Raw genomic sequence first — 23197 nt, forward strand, 5'->3', positions numbered from 1 at the left:
CGGGTTTTAATCTTGACCTTGAAATGCGGTCATACATATATATTAATATTTTTTTGAAACGATGGTTCTACAATTGACGAAGGGACGGTAGGGGAAAGAAATGAAAATTTTTTTTTTGGTGAAGGAGGAGAAGAGCGGAAAGGAACGGAGGGGAGGGGGGGGGGTTGGTAGCTACACTTAACAAGTAGTCATTTTGACTCCTACCTTTTGTCCAATGCTGGAAGGTACATGAGTCGAACGCCAGCGCCTCTATGGTTCAAAGGTACAAGTAGCAGTGAACCACATGCCCTGGCGGGTGTTGTGGGTTCGAATCCGGTTATAATCTCAGATTACAGTTTGGTTCGACTCATGCACCTTCCAGCATTCAAAAAAATATTGAGACTCGCTATGTTTAATTTTCAATAAGTCCTTTGCACAAGGGAAATTTTCCGAAATATGGAAGCAGTCCCAAATGTTCCCAGTATTTAAATCAGGGGACCGGCAGAACGTCAGAAATTATCGTGGCATCACTAGCCTATCAGCTGGCTCTAAAATATTTGAGATTGTAGTAAGTGGCGTTATTCTTTCTCGCTCGAAACATTATATCTCTACCTTACAACATGGATTCGTGCCAGGTCGCTCCGTTTGCACCAACTTGCTTGAGTTTACATCGTCGTGTATCTCACAAATGGAACAGAAAGCTCAAGTTGATGTCTTTTACACTGACCTAAAAGCCGTTTTCGGACATATCGATCATGGAATACTTTCGCGCAAAATTTCGCGACTTGGAGTTTGTTGTCGATTCATCTCAAATGGTTGAGCTCGTACCTACGTGGTAGAGTCTTACGCGTTAAGCTTGGTACTTGTATTTCTTCGCAATTTACAAATAATTCTGGATTTCCACAAGGAAGCAACATGGGGTCATTATTCATGCAGTTTTTGAACGACGTTACTGTTATTAGCATCTGACTGCAAGTTAGTATATGCTGATGATTTAAAATTGTACCTGACAGTTCGAACTGTTGAAGATTGCCGCCGTTTGCAAACTTTGCTCGATAGTTTTGTTGGCTAGTGCCGGAAAAATTGGCTCGTTATCAGCATCGCAAAATGTGAGGTTATGACATTTCACCGTATTTTGAAGCCAGTTTTATTCGATTATGTCGACGGACTAAAACTAAAAAGAGTCCACCATATAAGTGACCTCGGTGTTCTTCTGGATTCTAAGCTCACTTTTCACCTACATCACGCCGCCTTGATATCGAAAGCTACACGTCAGCTGGGCTTCATCTCCAAAATTGTGAGTGATTTTAAGGACCCACACTGCCTGAAAGCTCTTTATTGCTCCTTGGTCTGCCCATTACTGGTGAATTGCAACTTGGTTTGGTTTCCACATCAGTTTTCGTGAAATTTACGGATTGAACGAATCCAGAAAAGGTTCGTCCGGGCACTGCGCGACCTCCCTTGGCGAGACTTTGTTAACATACCGCCGTATCCTGATCGATGCAGTCTACTCGGTATCGACACGCTGGAGCGCCGTCGTAAAATGCACCAAGCAATATTTATAGTGAAACTGGTAAATGGTGATATTGACTCACCGACGCTGCTATCTCTCTTAAATTTCTGAGCATCGCAACGTGGCCTTCGTTCACCTGGATTGCTACAAACTGCTTACAATCGTACGTCGTTTGGTTACCAGAAACCTATCACCGCTTGTATCAGGACCTTCGAAATTACTGAAGAATTATTTGATTTTAATGAACCAACACGACGTGACGAAATTGTAGAAATCGAATATTTTATAAATCTGACGCTGGTTTGTAGCGTTTATTTGGGACTTTGTTCAGATAAATCTTTGAAATAAATAATAATATGTAATGATAATATAAATATGTTACTACAACCATTTATTACTTTTGTGCAATAATCGTACTTTGTGTCTTTCCAGTTTCTGTGCATCCAAAACATTAAATTGTTTTTAGAGATCTGTAAGTCAAATTTTGGGCTGAAAGATGCGGATTTATTTGAACCAACCATGCTCTATGATTTAACCAATTTCCACAAGGTTTTGTTGACATTATCGAAGTTATCACAAACTCGGAAGGCTCAGACAGCGCATAACATCATGTGAGTGTTGCATTTTCTTTCGTTTCGAATTGCATCAGGAGTTATATCATTTTAGCGGCTTTAATTCACAAGTGTTGCAAACTGATATAAACAGCTCTGAAGAGGATATATATAAAGGTTTACATGTAACGTAAGTATCATAAAATAAGATATTTCGTCTCAAACGTGCATTTGATTAGAATATTTTTATTATCTATATAAAAGCCCTAATTCTATACCGCGATGTATATTAATTTCGTTCTACCTATTTCGAATAAATTGTTTCGCCCATTTGATTTTGCTAGCGGAATGGAGAATACCATCAACTTTCGTTCGACAAACCAATTCGTTGAAATACAGAATAAGCCTGAAAGGAACAGACATCATAGTCCCTAGACAAGTATTGTCGCTGGCATCACTAGATATTTACAGGTTGTGTACGTAAACACACTTTTGACACTTGTAGCTCAGAAGTGCTGGCTTCTTGCTGGAAGATGATTTTCCAGGAATACAATGCGCACACTAGCGCCAATACTTGTCTAGAGGTATGAGGTCTGTTCTGAAAGGTCCATATTGGTTTGTATGTATTGCGTTTATATGGGAACATGGATGCTTGCATATAACGTCGTTTTGTGGTGTGAGTTTATTCCATCAGTAGAGGATCAGCGAAAAGAGCTGCAGCTGGGTTTGAAAGCACAACAACTTGCAACTAAAGCCCTATAAGCGCATCTTCTACGGTGATCCAAATCCTTAGTTTGGTCCAAATTTTTAAACCAAACAGAAAAACGTTTCCGCACCGGTGTTGTAAATCTAATTTTATACCGGAGCGAAGTTGTAAATTTTTTACAAACCGTATAACTTTTGGTCTATTTCTGACTCGATTTAGAACAGCGCGAAGGTTGTTTTAAATCTTGAAGGTACGGGGGAGTGACATTTGACAGGAAAAAAACAAAACCATTTCTTCAGGAGACTAATTGTGAAATACATTAATCAATTCATCTAAACTAAAATTGCTTCGATTTTATAGCTTGGACTCTCATTTCTCATATCTGGCATAAACAAACGAAAAGGCGAAATCGAACCATCCTTTAGTTTATTTGCATCACGCACCCGTTTGTCGGTTCGCAACAGGAAATATTTACATCACCGCTGCGGATTGATTTGAATTGAACCATTTTGCCAGTTCTATTTTCAATTTCGCTGGTTCAAATTTGGCATAACTTTGATCTAAATATAGACCACCGTAGATATATATAAATATTTCCTGTTAAAGATATAAAGTCTGTCCGTCTGAAATTCTGTCGACTTGACAGCCCTGCATATGTTTTAGAAAAACAGCAACGTTGCCAAAGGTGCAAACATATGTGTGGTTGCGTGATTTTACTAATATCAGCAGCTTATTGTATGTTTTATTTTGACTCAATTTTTATTGTTTATCGACTGTTCGCATTTAAATTTGGTATATTTTCTTCAAAAATGAGGTATTGTTTGTCATTCTGCTTAAATTTGATCACAGAGAATTTTATAAACACTAGATTTTATAGATATGGAACACTAGAAATCGTAAGCGTAAGCGGCCTGTATTGTGTGAGAGTCACAGAAGAAGTTAGTCAAAAAACCTCTTAAATGACCTTTTAATTTATTTAAAATAAGTTATAATACTTTTCGTTGAGAGGGCTAATAAGAAACGATAATATTGTTCCATGTTTGATTGGAACGACTTTTGACAGATTGATTGGAACTACTTTATGACAGTCGTCCAGACTTTACATTTATAGGGGTTTACTTGCAACAGCTTGGAAGCACAACAGTCGCTTGACTGGACGGCGCTAGTGATGTCCGTTAATCGTTCGATTAATTCAACTAATCGAATAACTAAAAAACCCGAATTAATCCACCTAGCGGTGTGACCTAGCCTTTCTACTGCCACAATAATCATTATTTAATTTCTCAGGAACTTAGTTGTAGATGTATCGATGTTATATTAGTCTATATTTTTAAATATTCGTTCCGTATTCCTCAAAATCCTTATTTGCCAGTAAAATTCACAACGTATTGTGTAGAATAATTATATTTTCTTTCCTTGGGTGCGTAAATACATGTAAGTGTCATTTATGTTACTTGATGAACACCTTATTTGGTTTTATAATATGTATAGAAAAATAATGTAAACACAAAAGATAATTTTTACAGACTTGAATGAATATGTATAGAAAATTAGAAATTAACCCTCTAACGGATCTACAGACGGCCTTAACTTTCGGGCTTCAGAGCCACATACGGAACTTGTTTTGAATTGACAATATGGAGTATTTGTTCATAGCAGATTTTTTGATATTTTGATATTAATACCATGCATTCAAAAGTTAGCATCTTTGAAAAACAAGAGTTCAGAAAAATTATTATTATATTTCGCTTTTGAAGAAAAAGGATATCTACAACAAAATGATTGATCTCAAAATTTTACTATTGGTTTGCTTGGCTTCAACTTTGCAATATATCTGAATTAGAAAAAAATTACTGAATAGAGCATTAGATATGAAAACGAGAAATGGAACTTTTTCTTAGCTGGCACTCCTTCAGACAATTATTTTTGCATGAAAATCAAAACTTGAGCTTTTTTTGAATGTACTTTCATGAAAAGATAGTCATTAGCTTGATCGCATCGTTTTTACAATGTTAGAGGGTTAGGAAAACAAGATGAGGTCGAAAAATAGTGCAAAAACTGCGCCATAAACATGCTTGAGAATGAGAAATATGATCGATATGATTTCCAGTGCTTGTCATTTTTGATTTATTTATTAAAACATGATACATGACATAAGACATCTGTCCTTTAAAATATCACTAACGAAAACAAATCTGACAAAATTTCTACCGTGCATCGTTTACTTCCTATTTTTCATATAACATTTCTAAGCTCTAGTATCTATTGATTGAAAACAGCATCTATTGATGCGCAGCATTTGTTTGGAATTTGTACAAATTTATTTGGAAAAATCAACTCACTAGTATTTTTGATTCTATACACCACTATACCTACATGCTTAAATAAACTGCTTTTCTTCGCTTTTTGCTTTTCTTGTACAATTGTGAGTAACAGCAAGTGAAGAAAATGACAATTGAAATCTGAAATCAAAGAAAAGATAAAACTTTTACCGACTAAATTCCACTATTTAATATTTATTTGCCACAGACACGTAGTTCGCTTACGACGTGCAGGCTTCATCAGTGTCTTATTTCAAAGCGTATACGTATCTGTCGCAAATAAATATTAAATAGTGGAATTTAGTCGGTAAAAATTTTTTCTTTTCTTTTCTTAGAGTTCGTATTCTAAGAGGCGTATTCACTAAGAGGCTTCAAAAACTTCAGACTATTGACATTTTTCTCACTTTTCTTGAATTTCATTGCAAATTTAAAAATTGCAAATTATCATCACATACATACATACATACATACATACATACATACATACATACATACATACATACATACATACATACATACATACATACATACATACATACATACATACATACATACATACATACATACATACATACATACATACATACATACATACATACATACATACATACATACATACATACATACATACATACATACATACATACATACATACATACATACATACATACATACATACATACATCGCACACATTGAATACAATCAACATTTGATTGATACGTTTTGATTTCACACGTTTTAACGGTTCAATATACGGTGCTTAAGGGGGCATAGTACTTTTTACACCATATTTTTTGCCTTATTTCAAATATTTTTTTCTCGATTACGCGAAAAGCGAATCGATTCGGGTTTATTGCTTGCTAAACATTGCACTTTATACTAATATTTGCAGTTTTGTTTGCATATGTGAACCTCTTCCCCTCTCCCCTACGGCTCCTTGAACATGATCATTCGGAAAAAATATGATTTTCGGTACCATGGATTGGCGCTGGGGGGCTTATCCGAATTGAAAAATTCCAAAACGACATGAAAGAATATTAAATTATCTCGTGTTTGACCCATCCTTTTTTTAAAATTCGAACGCATAACAAAATGGCGGACATTCAAACATAAAAGTAAGGTTTTTAGCCGAAAAAATTGACTTTAAACATTTCTTAAAAATACAAAAAATGTAATATCGAAAAAAGGATGGGTCAAACACTAAATAATTTTGTTAGCTTTGAAACAAAAAAAGAATCATGAGAATTGCTTCAGCCGTTCTTGAGATATTTATGGTACCGACTTTTAAAACCTGGTTTCGAGAAAAACGACATTGAAGTTTTTATTCGCTGTGTAATCGCTCCAGACATGCGCGGTACAAATAGCTGTAACTTTGTCAATTTTTGGAATTCATCGAAATGACTTGAAACACATATGGTCAAAATGTTAATCTTTCGAAATAATCAATAAAAAAAATTTCGATTTTTTTAAATTGAAAAAGTACTATGCCCCCTTAAGTGTTAAAGCTTGAATAACTTTTGAATGAACCGTCCGATTTTAAATAACTCGGTTTCGTTTGATAGATCTCAACAATAATTTTCAAATAATAATAAAATGTGTGATGTTTTTCATTGAATTGATTCTTAAATGTTACAAAAATATGTTTTAAATACTATTTTTTTCACATTTCTTTATGTAACTTTCAAACTACAAGTCCAATCATCATGAAATTTGGAAGTTAAGGGTTTGTAAGGCTCCTCTTTCATATGCAATTAATTTTGTTCAAATCGGTTAAGGAATCTATGAGATAATGAAGTCCCATATTTTTCGTATTTTTATACATAACTTTTGAACTAAAAGTCCGATCAGTATGAAACCAATGAGTAGCGACCAATGGGACACCTAGACCTTTCATTTGACACTAAGAACATTAAAATCGGTCCAGCCATCTCCGAGAAAAGTGAGTGAGATTGAAAGAGTTACATACACACACACACACACACACACACACACACACACACACACACACACACACACACACACACACACACACACACACACACACACACACACACACACACACACACACACACACACACACACACACACACACACACACACACACACACACACACACACACACACACACACACACACACACACACACACACACACACACACACACACACACACACACACATACACACACACAGAAAATGCTCAGTTTTCGAAACTGAGTCGAATGGTATATAACATTCGACTCGCACGACCTTCTTTCTATTTCCGGTTTTCCAAGTGATTTCTATACCTTTATACTATATATTTATACTAGCTGACCCGACAAACTTCGTATTGCCACAAATTAACCTGTGTTGTACATAAATCATGAATCTCGGATGATCTTTGTCACAATCTCGAGTTTTGCAAGCCCCCCAGTGGGCGGCGCTTCCGACGGCGGGTCACCGGCAACACTCGCGACCGTCTCGTCCTGAATGATCTAGTGTTACTATAGATAGTTTTTGTGGTCTTGTATTGACTAATGTTTTATGGAACAGTCTCGAATTTCTCGAGTTCGATTAGTTTTTGAGTTTCGCAAAAATTTCTGTTTTATTTGTATGAGAGTCCATATCCCCCTACCACAGGGGTGAGAGGTCTCTAACTATCGTAAAATAAATTCAAGACTCCAAAATCTCCCACATGCCAAATTTGGTTCCATTTGATTGATTAGTTCTCGAGATAAGAGGAAATTTGCATTTCATTTGTATGGAAGCTTACCCTCTTAAAGAGGAGATGGGCCATAACTCGCTTTCTAAAGAAGAGAGGGGTCTCAATTCACCATAGAAAAAAATCTTGCGTCCAAAACCACTTACATGTCAAATTTGGTTTCATTTGCTTGATTAGTTCTTGAGTTATGAGGAAATTTGTTTTTCATTTGTATAGGAGCCCCCCCCCTCTTAAAGTGGGGAAATCCATAGAAAATATACCATAGATAATATTCTTGCCCCCAAAAACACCCACATGATAAATTTGGTTCCATTTGCTTGATTAGTTCTAGAGTTATGAGGAAATTTGTATTTCGCTTGTATGAGAGCCCCCCTCTTAAAAAGGTAAGGGGTCCTAATTCATCATAGAAAAAATGGTTGCCTCCAAAAACACCCACATGCCAGATATGGTTCCATTTGCTTGATTAGTTCTCGAATTATGAGGAAATTTGTATTTCATTTGTGTAGAAGCACCCCCTCTTAAAGTTGGGAGGGGTCCTAATTCACCATAGAAAATATTTTTGCTTCCAGAAACCTCCACATGCCAAGTTTGGTTCTATTTGCTTGATTAGTTCTCGAGTTATGAAGAAATTTGAATTTCATTTGTATGGGAGCCCCCCCTCCTAAAGTGGGTAGGGGTCCCAATTCGTCATAGAAAAAATTTTTGTCTCCAAAAACACCCACGTGCCAAATTTGGTTCCATTTGCTTGATTAGTTCTCGAGTTATGAGGCAATTTGTATTTCGTTTGTATAGGAGCCCCCCCTCTTAAAGTTGGGAGGGGTCCTAATTCACCATAGAAAATATTATTGCCCTCGAAAACTTTCACATGCCAAATTTGGTTTCATTTGCTTGATTAGCTCTCGAGTTATGAGGAAATTTGTATTTCATTTGTATAGGAGCCCCCCCCTCCTAAAGTGAGGAGGGGTCCCAGTTCATCACAGAAAAAAATTTGTCTCCAAAAACACCCACGTGTCAAATTTGGTTCCATTTGCTTGCTTAGTTCTCGAGTTATGAAGAAATTTGTATTTCGTTTGTATAGGAGCCCCCCCTCTTAAAGTGGGGAGGGGTTCTAATTCACCATAAAAAATATTCATGCCCTAGAAAACTTTCACATGCCAAATTTGGTTCCATTTGCTTGATTAGTTCTCGAGTTATGAGGAAATTTGCATTTCATTTGTATAGGAGCCCCCCCTCCTAAAGTGGGTAGGGGTCCCAATTCATCATAGAAAAAAATTTTGTCTCCAAAAACACCCACGTGCCAAATTTTGTTCCATTTGCTTGATTAGTTCTCGAGTTATGAGGAAATTTGTATTTCGTTTGTATAGGAGCCCCCCCTCTTAAAGTGGGAAGGGGTCCTTATTCACCATAGAAAATATTCTTGCCCTCGAAAACCTTCGCATGCCAAATTTGGTTCCATTTGCTTGATTAGTTCTCGAGTTATGAGGAAATTTGTATTTCGTTTGTATAGGAGCCCCCCCTCTTAAAGTGGGGAGGGGTTCTAATTCACCATAGAAAATATTCATGCCCTAGAAAACTTTCACATGCCAAATTTGGTTCCATTTGCTTGATTAGTTCTCGAGTTATGAGGAAATTTGCATTTCATTTGTATAGGAGCCCCCCCTCCTAAAGTGGGTAGGGGTCCCAATTCATCATAGAAAAAAATTTTGTCTCCAAAAACACCCACGTGCCAAATTTTGTTCCATTTGCTTGATTAGTTCTTCAGTTATGAGGAAATTTGTATTTCATGTGCATAGGATCCCCCCCTCCTAAAACGGGGAGGGGTCCCAATTCATCATAGAAAAAATTTTTGTCTCCAAAAACAACCACATGCCAAATTTGGTTCCATTTGCTTAATTACTTCTCGAGTTATGAGGAAAATTGTGTTTCTTTGGTACAGGAGCCCCCCCTCTTAAAGTGGGGAGGGGTCCTAATTTACTATAGAAAATATTCTTGCCCTCGAAAACCTTCGCATGCCAAATTTGGTTCCATTTGCTTGATTTGCTTGAGTTATGAGGAAATTTGTGTGGAAGGCCCCCCTTTTAAAGAGGAGAGGAGTTGTAATTCCCCTTATAAAGAGGGGAGGGGTCTCAATTTACCATAGAATAAATTCTTGTCACCGAAAACACCCACATGCCAAATTTTGTTCTATTTGCTTGATTAGTTGTCGAGTTATGCAGAAATTTGTGTTTCATTTGTATGGGAGCCCCCCTCTTAGTGGGGGGAGGGGTTTCTAACCATCACTAAAACCTTTCCTGGCCCCAAAAACCCTCTACATGCATATTTTCATGCCGATTGGTTCAGTAGTTTTCGATTCTATAAGGAACATACGGACAGACAGACAGACAGACAGACAGAAATCCTTCTTTATAGGTATAGATAGTAGAAAGGCAATATTCGAATAATTTTCAATCGAATACCGCCAGTACGAGTAGTTTAATTAATCTAATAGTTTAAAGGAAATAATGTAAATGCGAATAATCTTCGAATAACGCCCGTTAATCGTTCATAATCGTTCGATTATTCGAATTAATAAATGAAATCGGCACCAACTTTTCAAAAGGGCCGATCTGCAAAATGAAACAAACCGAGTGAAGGTTAGTAAAACATACTAGCATAAGGAAAGAAACCCTCACTCGTTTTATATGGTACTCTTGTTGACTTCTCGTTTTGTTCACATTTTGCAAATTGGCCCTTTTGAAAAGTTGGTGCCGAAATATTCGAATATTTTCAATCGAATACTATACTAGCATGAATAGTTGAGTTAATCGATTAGTGTAGACAATGCTCACCGATTAATCGGTAATTGAATAATTGGAAAATTCGGACATCACTAGATGGCGCTACTAGCGGACGATGTCAGGGTAGCCACCCAGTAGTGAAAACAGAAAATCACTAACAGCCGGGAAAAACCGGCTGGAAGTTGGGAATTTCACAAATAAACCAGGAATTATAGATTACAGTGGACCCCCGTCCGTTTGAACGATTCCTCATGCAAACTAACGGGGTTAGTTTGTAATTTGAACAATTGGCAACCCTAAATATGCTGGCACTTGTGTGAACTGGCCGCCCTGCTCTTTGTTAGACCATTTTATCCAGATGACCTCTCGGGAAAGCAATATCAATATCAGCAATGTTGTTAGTTCGTAAAATGGTCTATTGTTCTGGTGGTTTAATTCAGTTGACAGTTGCAGGCAACGAATATTTCACTTATCGATCGGATTTCTATCATAATCGGTGGGAAAGCGCAATGTGAAACAGAATAAACACGCTAGATCAGTACAAACAAATCGTGTTTATGTGCATTGTCTGCATAAGCAAATGATGTCGTAAGACTATACGTCTTACGGCAAGATTTAGGATAAGGTGTCATTCCAAAAAATCTTTCTCGAAAAGTAATCAGGTTTTGAATGATGATGATGCCACCTCATACCGCTACAACGATTCGAGCGAGACGATTTATCTAGGGTAATTTTCCAATAGATGCGCTCCTAACACAGGTACTTTTAGTTTTTCTAATCTCGCGGGAAAAATTATTACGTTATTGATATAAAAATTTGCCCTGTAAGCAAAATGAACTTTCAGTAAAACATTTGATTTGGTTTCAAGGTCCGAAATATTGCACATATTATGGAATTTGAGTTTTTGTCCAACAGCATACCGACCCAATTGTTGCCCACTTGATTAATGTCATTTGTCTAATATTAAGCACGTTCCACCCAATTGTTGCACGGCAAAGAAAAAACGAAATTAGGAGAATTACCAAGTGTGCGATGTTTAATTACACTAGCACAAAGAATCGCCCAAGACTTACCACCTCGGATGGCTGCGCCCGACTGCCGGAGTGCTGACTGCTTAGCAATCAGCACTATCGACGCGACTGGAAATGCCAGCGGTACCGATGGCTGCTGACACAATAGCGACCCGAACGCATGGTATTCGTCGCTATGTTAGCCCGGAGCATCACTGCAAAGAGCTGTATGATGCTCGCTCCGTTACTACGATAATTCAATGTGATATTCTATTCCAGGGGTACTCAACCCCCACATCTCCCCTCTTCTTACAAGGTACAATGTGATGAAAAAAAAATCTGAGGAGTTTTCCAAACTGGTCAATCAGTTGGTGTCTGCCAAGCGAATGAAAACTTGGAGATGGCTTGGGGTTCTCCTCGTCCTGGAAGTCCTTTGAACCTGGTTTTTATCCCTGTGATCTTCCTGCGGACTTACATGGGTGGCTGATTGACCACGCCATTTGAAGACTTGTGTGGTCTGGGAAACATGGCGCTTAACAGTTCGTCCGTCGTCATCTACCAATACCAAACTCCCATTTCTCTCTTCCATTACCGCACACCGCTGAGTACCGAACCATTCAATTCTAAGCGATTCAGAACTATTTTATTTACCTAAAACCGTTCCGAACCATTTTGTCTATTTGTGATCGTACCGAGCCACTTCATTTCTAATGATCCTGTCAAACAATTATTCCTTTTCATTTAACTATGGTCGTACCGAACCATATACTTTTTCGACCAATGACCGTACCGAATCATTTCATTTGTCAATGGTCATACCGAACCATTTTGTCTATCTGTGGTCGTACCGAGCCACTTCATTTATGAATGATCTTGTCAAACACCCATTCATTTGTCTATGGTCGTACCGAACCATTTTATCTATCTATGTTCGCACCGAGCCACTTCATTTACTAATGATCATGTCAAACACCTATTCATTTGTCAATGATCGTACCGAACCATTTTATCTATCTGTGGTCGTACCGACCCACTTCATTTACTAATGATCATGTAAAACACGAAACACCCATTCATTTAATATTTTTTTGAAACGATGATTCTACAATTGATGAAGGGACGGTAAGGGAAAGTACTGAAGAAGGATTTTTACGGGAATGAAGGGGAAGGGTGGAAAGGAAGGGGGGGGGGGGGGGTAATAGGTAGCTATGCTTAACAAGTTGTCGTTGTGACTCCTATCTTTTGTCCAGTGCTGGAAGGTGCATGGGTCGAACCAAGCTGTAATCAGAGATTATAACCGTATTCGAACCTACAACACCTGCCAGGGCGTGTCGCTCACTGGTACCCGTGTACCTTTGAACCACAGAGGCGCTGGACAAAAGAAGTCTGCACAACCCCCCTTATTAACCATAGCGCGACATGGGTTGTTCTATTTTTAGACACACAAATTGTGCCTCTTCCTCCACCTACTGTAGAAACCACCGACCGAGAAGTTTTAATCTAACGTCTTTTTACTTTCAGGACGACGACACTATGCAGGCCCTTACGACTTGCAAGGTACTGCGTGTGACGTTGTTCGTCCGAAAGCGTGTTAGTCCGCGTTTCTCAGCGCGGTTTTTCGGAGAAAGGCTCCGTTCCTATGAAAATTGACCAAACTCGTGACTTTAGTCATGACCTTGAAATGCGGTCAGGCATATATTAATATCACGAGTTTGGTCAATTTTCATAGGAACGGAGCCTTTCTCCGAAAAACCGCGCTGAGAAACGCGGACTAACACGCTTTCGGACGAACAGCGTCACACGCAGTACCTTGCAAGTCGTAAGGGCCTGCATAGTGTCGTCGTCCTGAAAGTAAAAAGACGTTAGATTAAAACTTCTCGGTCGGTGGTTTCCACAGTAAGTGGAGGAAGAGGCACAATTTGTGTGTCTAAAAATAGAACAACCCATGTCGCGCTATGGTTAATAAGGGGGGTTGTGCAGACTTCTTTTGTCCAGCACCTCTGTGGTTCAAAGGTACACGGGTACCAGTGAGCGACACGCCCTGGCAGGTGTTGTGGGTTCGAATACGGTTATAATCTCTGATTACAGCTTGGTTCGACCCATGCACCTTCCAGCACTGGACAAAAGATAGGAGTCACAACGACAACTTGTTAAGCATAGCTACCTATTACCCCCCCCCCTTCCTTTCCACCCTTCCCCTTCATTCCCGTAAAAATCCCTCTTCATTACTTTCCCTTACCGTCCCTTCATCAATTGTAGAATCATCGTTTCAAAAAAATATTAATATATGCCTGACCGCATTTCAAGGTCATGACTAAAGTCACGAGTTTGGTCAATTACCCATTCATTTGTCAATGGTCGTACCGAACCATTTTGTCTATTTGTGGTCGTACCGAGCCACTTCATTTAGTAATGATCATGTCAAACAATTATCCTTTCCATTTAACTATGGTCGTATCGAACAATATACTTTATCGAGCAATGATCGTACCGAATTATTTCATTCGTCCATGGTCGTACCGAAACCATTTTGTCTAACTGTGGTCGTACCGAGCCACTTCAATTACTAATGATCATGTCAAACACCCATTCGTATCCTTTCACCCAACTGTGCCCGCACCGGGCCACACACTTCCACTCCGCCCGAATCATTCCACTCTGTCAATGGTCGCATCGAAATCCTCAATTCTAAACCTTACAGGACCATTCCATTTACCAATGTTTGTACCGCACCATTTTTTTATTCAACCATGACCGCATCGAATTGTTCAACCTATATTCGGAGCTCGGCGTATCGAGACCTCCCTTTATCATCCATGTTGATCATGTAGACCAAAGGAAAAAAAGAAAGGTAACAAACTGACAAACAAGCATTAGAAAAACTGTCATTCAGGTCAAAGTTACTATCCGTTCTGTAATAATAGAACATGGATAAAATCATTTTCCCACAATGCATCCATGCATTCAAAACAAACAGCATCTGAAACAACAAGCAATGATATGTACGAATTGTATATGGAGCACTCCCCACACTCGCAGTTTAAGACGGCCGAATTCAGCCCTGACCCCTGCAAAGTAAATTGCTCCCTGTCGGCTTGAAGGCAATCTCTGATATCGATAACCTATTTAGTTTCACTGCATTAATAATACTATTAGCTACATTTTGTTTCGTTTCCCCCATGTTACTAGCTTAAGCATAGTATACAGTTCCAAGCGAAGTGAAAATCGAAGCAAGTGAAAAAGCGTGTCTTTTCGCTCGCGGGAAATAAAGACTGTGGATCTCTTCATAATTTCATGAGCTTTCGGTTTACAGTTCATGCGAAGTGAATTGAAGGATTTACAGTTCGAGCAAAGTGAAAATAAATTTAAAGCCAATACGGTATTTACAAGTGGGGCAATGGTGCTGCAGTAATTAAGTGTAGCGCAAAACATTATTAATACGTGTTTAAAACCGAAAAATCAGTAAAAACGGTTTGGCGTGACGTCTAATTCTACAAAAAATCCGCATTGCTCGTTGCGGTATGTTTTTGGAGTCATTTTTTTTGCCAATATTAATAAATATTTTCCTTTTCCACACCTCTACACACTCATTGGCTTGAAACGTCAAGTTTTCGCTAGCTGCAGCCTTGTTCACGAACGTAGACGCGCGCGAAAGAAAAGTACCCAAGTGAAAAAGATGTCATCCACAATTTTTAATTTCGGTGGATCACGTTTGTTTACAGTTCCGAGTGAAGCGAAATGCAGTTTTTGCGCTGTGAAAAAGTTGAACGTTTTGTATGGGATTTTCACTTCCCTCGGAACTCTATACAGGGCTTTAAGAACAAAAACGAATTTGTGTAAAGAAAACAGACACCTAGATATATTACCACGCTATGCAACTTTTGCTTAATAAAATAATCCAACCACTGCGCTCGCCAGCTGCGCAACTGCCACTCGCGCCTGCCCGTCGGTTTGTGAGTATGCACAAACTATGCAAGTATCACATACTCACCATCAAGTGGCCGGCCTGTACAAGCACACAAAGTGTGCAATACTCTCCTTTTTTGCTCCCAGAGCAGAAGCAAAGTCATAAGAAGATAATTCATTTCAACATCGACCAAGATAAGAAAGACCTGACTTACCTTCGGCAACGTCGTGAGATTCGCGATCAAGTCCACTCTCCGACGCTTCGCCAAGATGCAAAGCAGAAAAAACGACGATGGGCACCAGATTCGCCCCACTCCACAATCACACACGGCTAGCAGCTTGCGTTCCGAGGGACAGCAAAAAAAAACAACAATTGGAGGCGATCATACAAAAACTTTTTTTTTGCCTCTCTGTAGAATCACAATCGACACTCTCCCGAAGGTTTCACTCTACCTCAAAATGGCGCACAAGATTCACTGGATAAGGCGCTGTAACATGAATTCAGAAAAGCAAAATAGCTGAAAAAAGCACCACCTCAAAAACTATCACAAACGTAGTACTTGTTCACCCGGTGTTCCGAGATACCAGTTTTCTTGGGTGATTCTTTGCTCAACCCAAACAAAAAACTTGAAAAAGAATCTGCATGATTCTATTAGATTATGAACTGTCCTGTCACTGTCGCCATTTGCGCGATGTTTAATTACACTAGCACTAAGAACCGCCAGAGACTTACCACCTCGGATGGCTGTTGGCTGCGCACGACTGCCGGAGTGCTGGCTGCTTAGCAATCAGCACTATCGACGCGACTGGAAATGCCAGCGGTACCGATGGCTGCTGACACGATAGCGACCCGAACGCATGGTATTCGTCGCTATGTTAGCCCGGGGCATCACTGCAAAGAGCTGTATGATGCTCGCTCCGTTACTACGATAATTCAATGTGATATTCTATTCCAGGGGTACTCAACCCCCACACCAAGCACAGAAAATTGACAGGAGAACTTTTTAAAAACACATTTACTAATAATAAGTACCGTACCGCAACCATTTTGTCACATTTTTTCAGTTCAATCATCACCGAAAAATGGTTTACATGAGTAGGTGCAATTTATTGCATTAATTAATATAACTTTATTTTCCAGTGTCTTTTCTGTTGCAAATTTAGACGCTATAACTATTTCTATCCTTGAAATCTCTTCTGTATACGTTGTTGGTATGCGATCTTGCTGTTTTAAAAAAAGCTTTTGATTTTTTTTATATTTGAGCATACAAGGGAAACCTCGACTTTTAAGTTCCTTCGCTCACTACACAATTTTCTCCTCTTCCTTTAATAGGGGCTGAAGCATTATTTTACGTAATAATTTTTGTTTCTTAAGAATTTCTTATGAAACATCTCCGCACACATTTTCCGCTAATCGATTGAGGATGACGGATGCGAAAATTATCTGCTATTCACGAAAATTGTTACACATCGGTAATATCATTAGGCTTTTATGGATTTTAGTCTTCAGGGAAATCGATAATTATTGATATTCTTTTAATCAGATATCTAAATAGTGGTTAAATTTCAATAAGAATAGGTTTAAGTAACAATGGTGAAGCAAGGGCTCGCTTAGCGGCATTTGCGGATGGTGTGCAGGAAATGGACAAAATCCTTATATTTTTCCAATTATTAACCAATATGCATTAGAACACAAAAATAGGAACATATAAGGTACCCCGGGGCAAGTGGGAATACGGGGTAAGTGGGAACGGAGCTCATAGCTCTCTTCAACCTCATTTTCTCCAACGGAACCTTTCTATAAATGAAAGATACAGCTCAAACGCATGTATTAAAATTATAGATTATTTATAACAGGCATTCCAAACATCAAAATTAGACTTTAAATTTGAGCGTTATTTTCAATTTGCGTAGTAAGTTTGACGCACCTTTCTATAAATGATATTTTGGCCACAGGCTTTACGTAAAAGTACATGTTTTTCTGACAGTAGGTAAACATAATGAGTGTATTCACAAATTACACCCGAAAACTAGTTGTTTAATTTAACAAACGGGATTAAAAAAAATGGGTCTAAATAAGGTCGGCACTTCAAAGCACCCGGGGCAAGTGGGACCTATTAAAAATAAAGTGTTTCAGGACAAAACTTCCTGTCTTAATACATTTTTTAGATGAACTATCGAACATTTTCAGTTCAATTACATAATATTTATACCAGTAAAGCTTTAAAATAAAACCGAAAAGGACTAAACCAAGGGGCCCCAAAAAAGAAGCCCATATGCACAGCTTGTGAGGGAACAAACAGTTTGGTCACATTTTGGTTACACCTAAACGATGTTAATTGAATTTGGAAAGTCAAATTTGATATAAGTAAGCAAATCTGCAACTGGAACTGAAACAATAAAGTATTGTGGTTATTATAACGTAACTATCTCTTATGAGTAGCTCTACCGAATTGATGGTAGAACAAAGAGATCATAATCGTATTTTCGAGCTATTAAACAATGGTTAATCTTAAATTACGTCTCGCAAGAATTGGATACAACGATATATTCAACTACACTTCATTACAGTAATGCTTTACAGCGTAATTGTTCGCGATCTGTGTTTTATATAAATTATAAAGTCGCCCGTTGTGATCTGATTTTGTTACGCTATTTTTGAATGAACCCTTCGTACAAATATTGTTTTTGATTGCTTCTTGCAATGCTTTAACATTGCTATATATTAACTTACACAATTTACTATTATTTTATGCTTTTTAATCAAATTTGAATATAGGTCCCACTTGCCCCGGTAAATGGGGTAAGTGGGACCTATCGCCATAATTTTGAAAATTCTCCTCCAGATTCATTTCATGTAAATTGATAAGCCTTTTTCGTAATTAATCCTTAGAAGTGATACCACTGAAGAGTTCCTGTGCTGAAAGAATTTTGAAATAATCATAGGTATAGAAAACACAGTGGAATTAACCCAAACTGTGCATTTTTTAGGTCCCACTTGCCCCGGTGTACCTTAGTTAATTATTTAATGAAACATTATGAATGCAACTATTTTGAAAGGGATAGAAAGTAGTACGAGGAAAATTTCCTTTTTGTTGAGATCTAAAACCTTAAATTTGATGAGTGGTTTCTTAAACCAAATTGTAAGCTTTCGGCGTATTTTGGCTTTACTTAGAGTCGGATTTGATGACGTAATTTTTCTATACCAAATTTATTTGTCATTTGTTTATTGTTCAGTAGTGTAAGGTTCTACCTTTTAAAAATACTACCTCCGCTTTGTTACAGTAATTACAATTATAATGTTTGTTTAAACTAGTCACTTCCAAGAAGTGGGCAACAATTGGCAAACTACCCTACTTTAGTTTTTTAGAATTTTCAATTCAGTTCCAAAAGAAATAAAAGGGTGATAAAAACCTAAAATTTCAAATTAATTTTAGAGCTCGAACGTTATAGAGAATACGAAAAGAAAACTGCCGAGATTCAAATCGAGGTGTGACTTTTATGAAAATTAAAATAAAATCGGGTGGGATCGAATTTAACATAATATAAAAATTCGGATTCGGATCGGGTATTGGTTTGGTCGAAAAAAAAATTCGGGTTCGGGTCGGGTTCGGGCATGGTGAAAACAATAAATCCGGGTTCGGGTCGGGTTTGGGTTCGACCGAAAATAAAATTTCGGGTTCGGGTCGGGCTCGGGTTTGACAGAAAATAAAAATTCGGGTTCGAGTCGGGTCCGGGTTTGACAGCAAAAAAATTTTCAGGCCCGGGTCAGGTTCGGGCTTGGAACATATGAAACACAACTATCTCTACGGTACCGTATGATAATGATGGTACCGCTTTTCTGCCCGCCGGCCCTTCGAATAGCACCTTCCAATGCAATGTTGAACAGAAAATTTGATTATTATGGAAAAGCGAAATATATTTTGCTAACTCTTCACCGTATTTCATAACTCAGCAACTATGCTTCGTAAGCTACCAAAGTTTACGTTAGTATCAAGCTGTCAAAGTAGTCACCCATTAATGCCAATGTAGTCAATTTACTCGGAATCTGCACCGATAGAACATTAAATCGCACTTTTACCCCTCCTTACTCTATAACAAAGGTAAAAATGTAGTTTCAACCACATTTATGGTTGTTTTACGCACAAACAGAAATTTCATTTTGTTTCAAACTGATATGTATGATTGAAATGAAAATATTTATTGTTATATCGGAAACTCAATTTGACAATACTTTCAAAACTGTTATTTTCTTGATTCAAATAGAAATTTGAAAAATATTTTTAGGTTATAAAAATTTCGTTTGAAACAAATTGAATTCTTTCGCTCCGTGATAGAAACGAAACCTTTCCCCGAACAGCCCCGTTAACGCTGACAAACGAACAGCGTCGCGCGCAGTACCTTACAACTCGCAAGCATAGATGCCATTTTCAGATTTTTTCACACGCAAAAATTTGGGACCCTATCATTTTCTTCGCAATGTTTAATTTTTCTAGTGTATTTGTTTCTGTAATATACATAGTTTATGAAGTACTTTAATTATCAGACACATTGGTAGAACCAGAACTCACAGGAACTGACATAATTGGTGGGTCCCAAATTTATGCGTGTGAAAAAATCTGTGATTCTGGCATCTATGCTCGCAAGGACTTGCATAGTGTCGTCGTCCCGTCAGTAAAATGAGTTAGATTCTCGATCCAAGAATCGAACTTTTGCCCCGTTAGGCGCTTGACGGGGTTTGATTAAATTATAGAAAAGCGAAATATATTTTGTAAATTCTTCTCACCGCAATTTCAAGAGAGATATCTGAGTGATATAAAACGCTGCTACAACAAGTGATAACCTCCTGTTGATATCGTATTTGCTGGACAACGAAATATTACATCAAAACCGTTCTAAAATAACATTTACCCACTACTCAGCAACTATGCTTCGTAAACAACAAATGTTTATGATAGATTTAAGTTGTCAAAGTACTCGCCCATCCATGCCAATGTAGTCAATTTACTCGGAATCTGCATTGATAAATCATCGAATCGCACTTTTACCCTCTCGTACTTTTACCCCTCCTTACTCTATCTATACGTAATACTGACTTTTATCTTTTATATACATATGAAAATGCTAGCTGGGATGTAATCGACCTTTTCGGATTTGAACCAAATTTTGTCAGATTGTTCGTTTCGGGTCAGCAAGAAAAAATCCTAAGTTTGGTGCCGATTGGATGCTCCCTCGATTAATGGAAGTACCTCCATTTTTAATGAAAAGACACGTTTTTGTCAAATCCCATTATTTTCTTTTGCTTATATCTCTGGAAATACTAGGTTTAGAAAGACTATTTTATCATGTCTCCAAAGAAAATTGTCCAAGGAATCCGAAAAAAATATTAGTTTTTAGTGGCAGTGCTGCCAAATATTTTTAAATTCGCTTTTGAAACTAAATCTGCATTTTTCTCTCAATGACTACAATTTGATTTCAAAAATTCTAATTCCATCGCATTCCTCATATTTTTTTACATAAGAATCACTCAAAACCACGAGGTGTTCTTTGCCGATCCAGAGTTATAGCGTTTTGAAGAAAGAAACCAGCAATTTTTCATAAATAATCAATCAATCAATTTTCTCGAAGCACTGACTCTCTTAGCAATGTAAACACTGTGTTATGGTGAAAGCATATATACCGCAGATAATAAAGTTTTTTTTAACAGTGTTGCCACTTCTTGGTTTTTCGTATAATTGTTAACGCTAGTTATGGGAATATAACTTTAAAATGGCGTAAAACATTCTAGTTATTTGCCCGTAACATTGTAAAATGTTTTTCAGCTCGCTGATAGCCTCTAGATTTTACCTACTTTGTTTGTTGCTGCTATGACACTAATATTGATTTTGGCGTAGGACTACGTCTTTGTTTACTATCTGGGACTGGGTAGCACTTTGTGAAAACGAAAATAGAAGTGTAAGGTTGGAATGAAAGATTTTAAATGCTAATAACTACTAAACTACTGAATGAAACTGAACAATTTACATGTCGTTGGAAGGATAAAATAATCAGCTATTTTATGAAGGAGCGAGAGAGCAATTTTATGGACGGTGTAAGAGAGGGGAGGGGCTCCTATACAAATGAAATACAAATTTGCACAAAAGTCGAGAACTAATCATGCAAATGGAACCAAATTTGGCATGTGGGGGTTTTAGAAGGTAGGATTTTTTTCGATGGGGTACTGAGACCCCTTCCTCTCTAAAAGGGGGGCTCCTATACAAATGAAATACAAATTTCTTCATAAATCTAGAACTAATCAAGCAAAAGGAACTGTTAGGCTCAGATCACTTTCAAATTTAAATTAGATTCTATTAGGGTAATTGATCTTGAATAAACCTATTTAGCGCTTTTTAACACTACCACTCGCATTCCTGCTCAATTTACTCGTCATTTATAAATAATATGTGGTGATGTTACTGTTTGTTGGAAAGTACCACCTTTTTTCTACATTATCAGTGCTTTAAAAATGTATAATTGAAGAAACTTTTATTGAATATATCGTTTTTTGCCAAAGCCTTTTTTTGATCTTGAATGGACCCAACATGATCTTGAATTGGACCTATTTTGATTTTTGATAGGACCTAAATTAGGATTGTCATAGTTTCTTCCATGTAAATGAACAAAATAATAACAAAGAATTTTTTTTAATAGTACAACTATACTACTGTTATTTATTAATAGGACACAAGGTTGAACAGCTTTTACCTTTCTTATACTCTGTTAGAAAGGTATGAAAGTCGGTTGAAAAATTTGAAATCGGTCACAGTCACCGAGGGTCTTGTTTTTATGTCAGCCCAACAATTGAACAATGTTTCAGTGACTTGATAGGCGTTGTGTATGTATCTGTGTGTGACATTTGGAAATTGGGAATTTATTATTACCAGTTGTTCAGATACGGTTGAAACGATTTCCACGTCCTAAAAAAATTATGTCGCCTATTAGTTTCAAAAACCATTAAACCATTCATTAAAAATATGTAATATAACTTCTATTAAACGTAGTTTATCAAGTACAGTGGGGTTCGAGTTTTTGAAGTAGGACTACTTCTTTGATTTCTATATTGGGGTGCACTTTAGAAAAACGAAGGGGGAACATGTAACGAAAAGTGGTTATGGTTTGCACGCTTATAACTCAGTCATCCGTCAACAGATTCTAGAGATATTGGTATCAATCGATTGGAAATTTTTCAAAAAATCCATTACAACACAGTAGATTACATGTTTCCCCAGCAGACGTTTAATAATTGAGAAAATATGAGTCGAATATTTAATATTTCATTATTTGCATTTTTTTGCCTTCCCGCGTCAGTGCTTCCCTAGCACGGATGACAGAAATATATACGAGATGAGCTATGGGTTAAACTTCCTTTCCTTACCTTCTTCGGTCACCGGCTTTCGTTGGCGAAACATCAGCCAGCACCAGCTAGCTTGCGACGCATCGGACAGCAAGTTTTCGAGACACATCGGTGGCAAATTGGCAATTTTAAAGGTTGCATTTGAAACTTTGTTTGCCTTTGCCTCGGTGTGCGTCATCAGTCGGTCGCCGGCTTTTGTTGGTGAAACATCAGCAGCTAGCTTGCGACGCATCGGACAGCTAGTTTTCGAGACACATCGGTGGCAAATTGGCAATTTTAAAGGTTGTATTTCCACCATTTGTCTGCGGATCAACCTTACTGAAAACAGTAATTTTAT

General features: G+C 37.7%; 1 protein-coding gene across 1 annotated transcript in view; it reads left to right on the forward strand.

The window, feature by feature from the left end:
- Nucleotides 1-23197, forward strand: part of LOC128738091 (protein vav) — a 388215-nt gene that overhangs the window by 69871 nt on the left and 295147 nt on the right. Inside the window, exons 2-3 of the mRNA XM_053832936.1 lie at nucleotides 1925-2103; nucleotides 2159-2233. Coding sequence (XP_053688911.1) covers nucleotides 1925-2103; nucleotides 2159-2233 — 254 coding nt within the window. The remainder of the gene's footprint in view (nucleotides 1-1924; nucleotides 2104-2158; nucleotides 2234-23197) is intronic.

Source organism: Sabethes cyaneus, chromosome 2 (genome assembly GCF_943734655.1).
Source record: "Sabethes cyaneus chromosome 2, idSabCyanKW18_F2, whole genome shotgun sequence".
Taxonomy (NCBI): Eukaryota; Metazoa; Arthropoda; class Insecta; order Diptera; family Culicidae; genus Sabethes; species Sabethes cyaneus.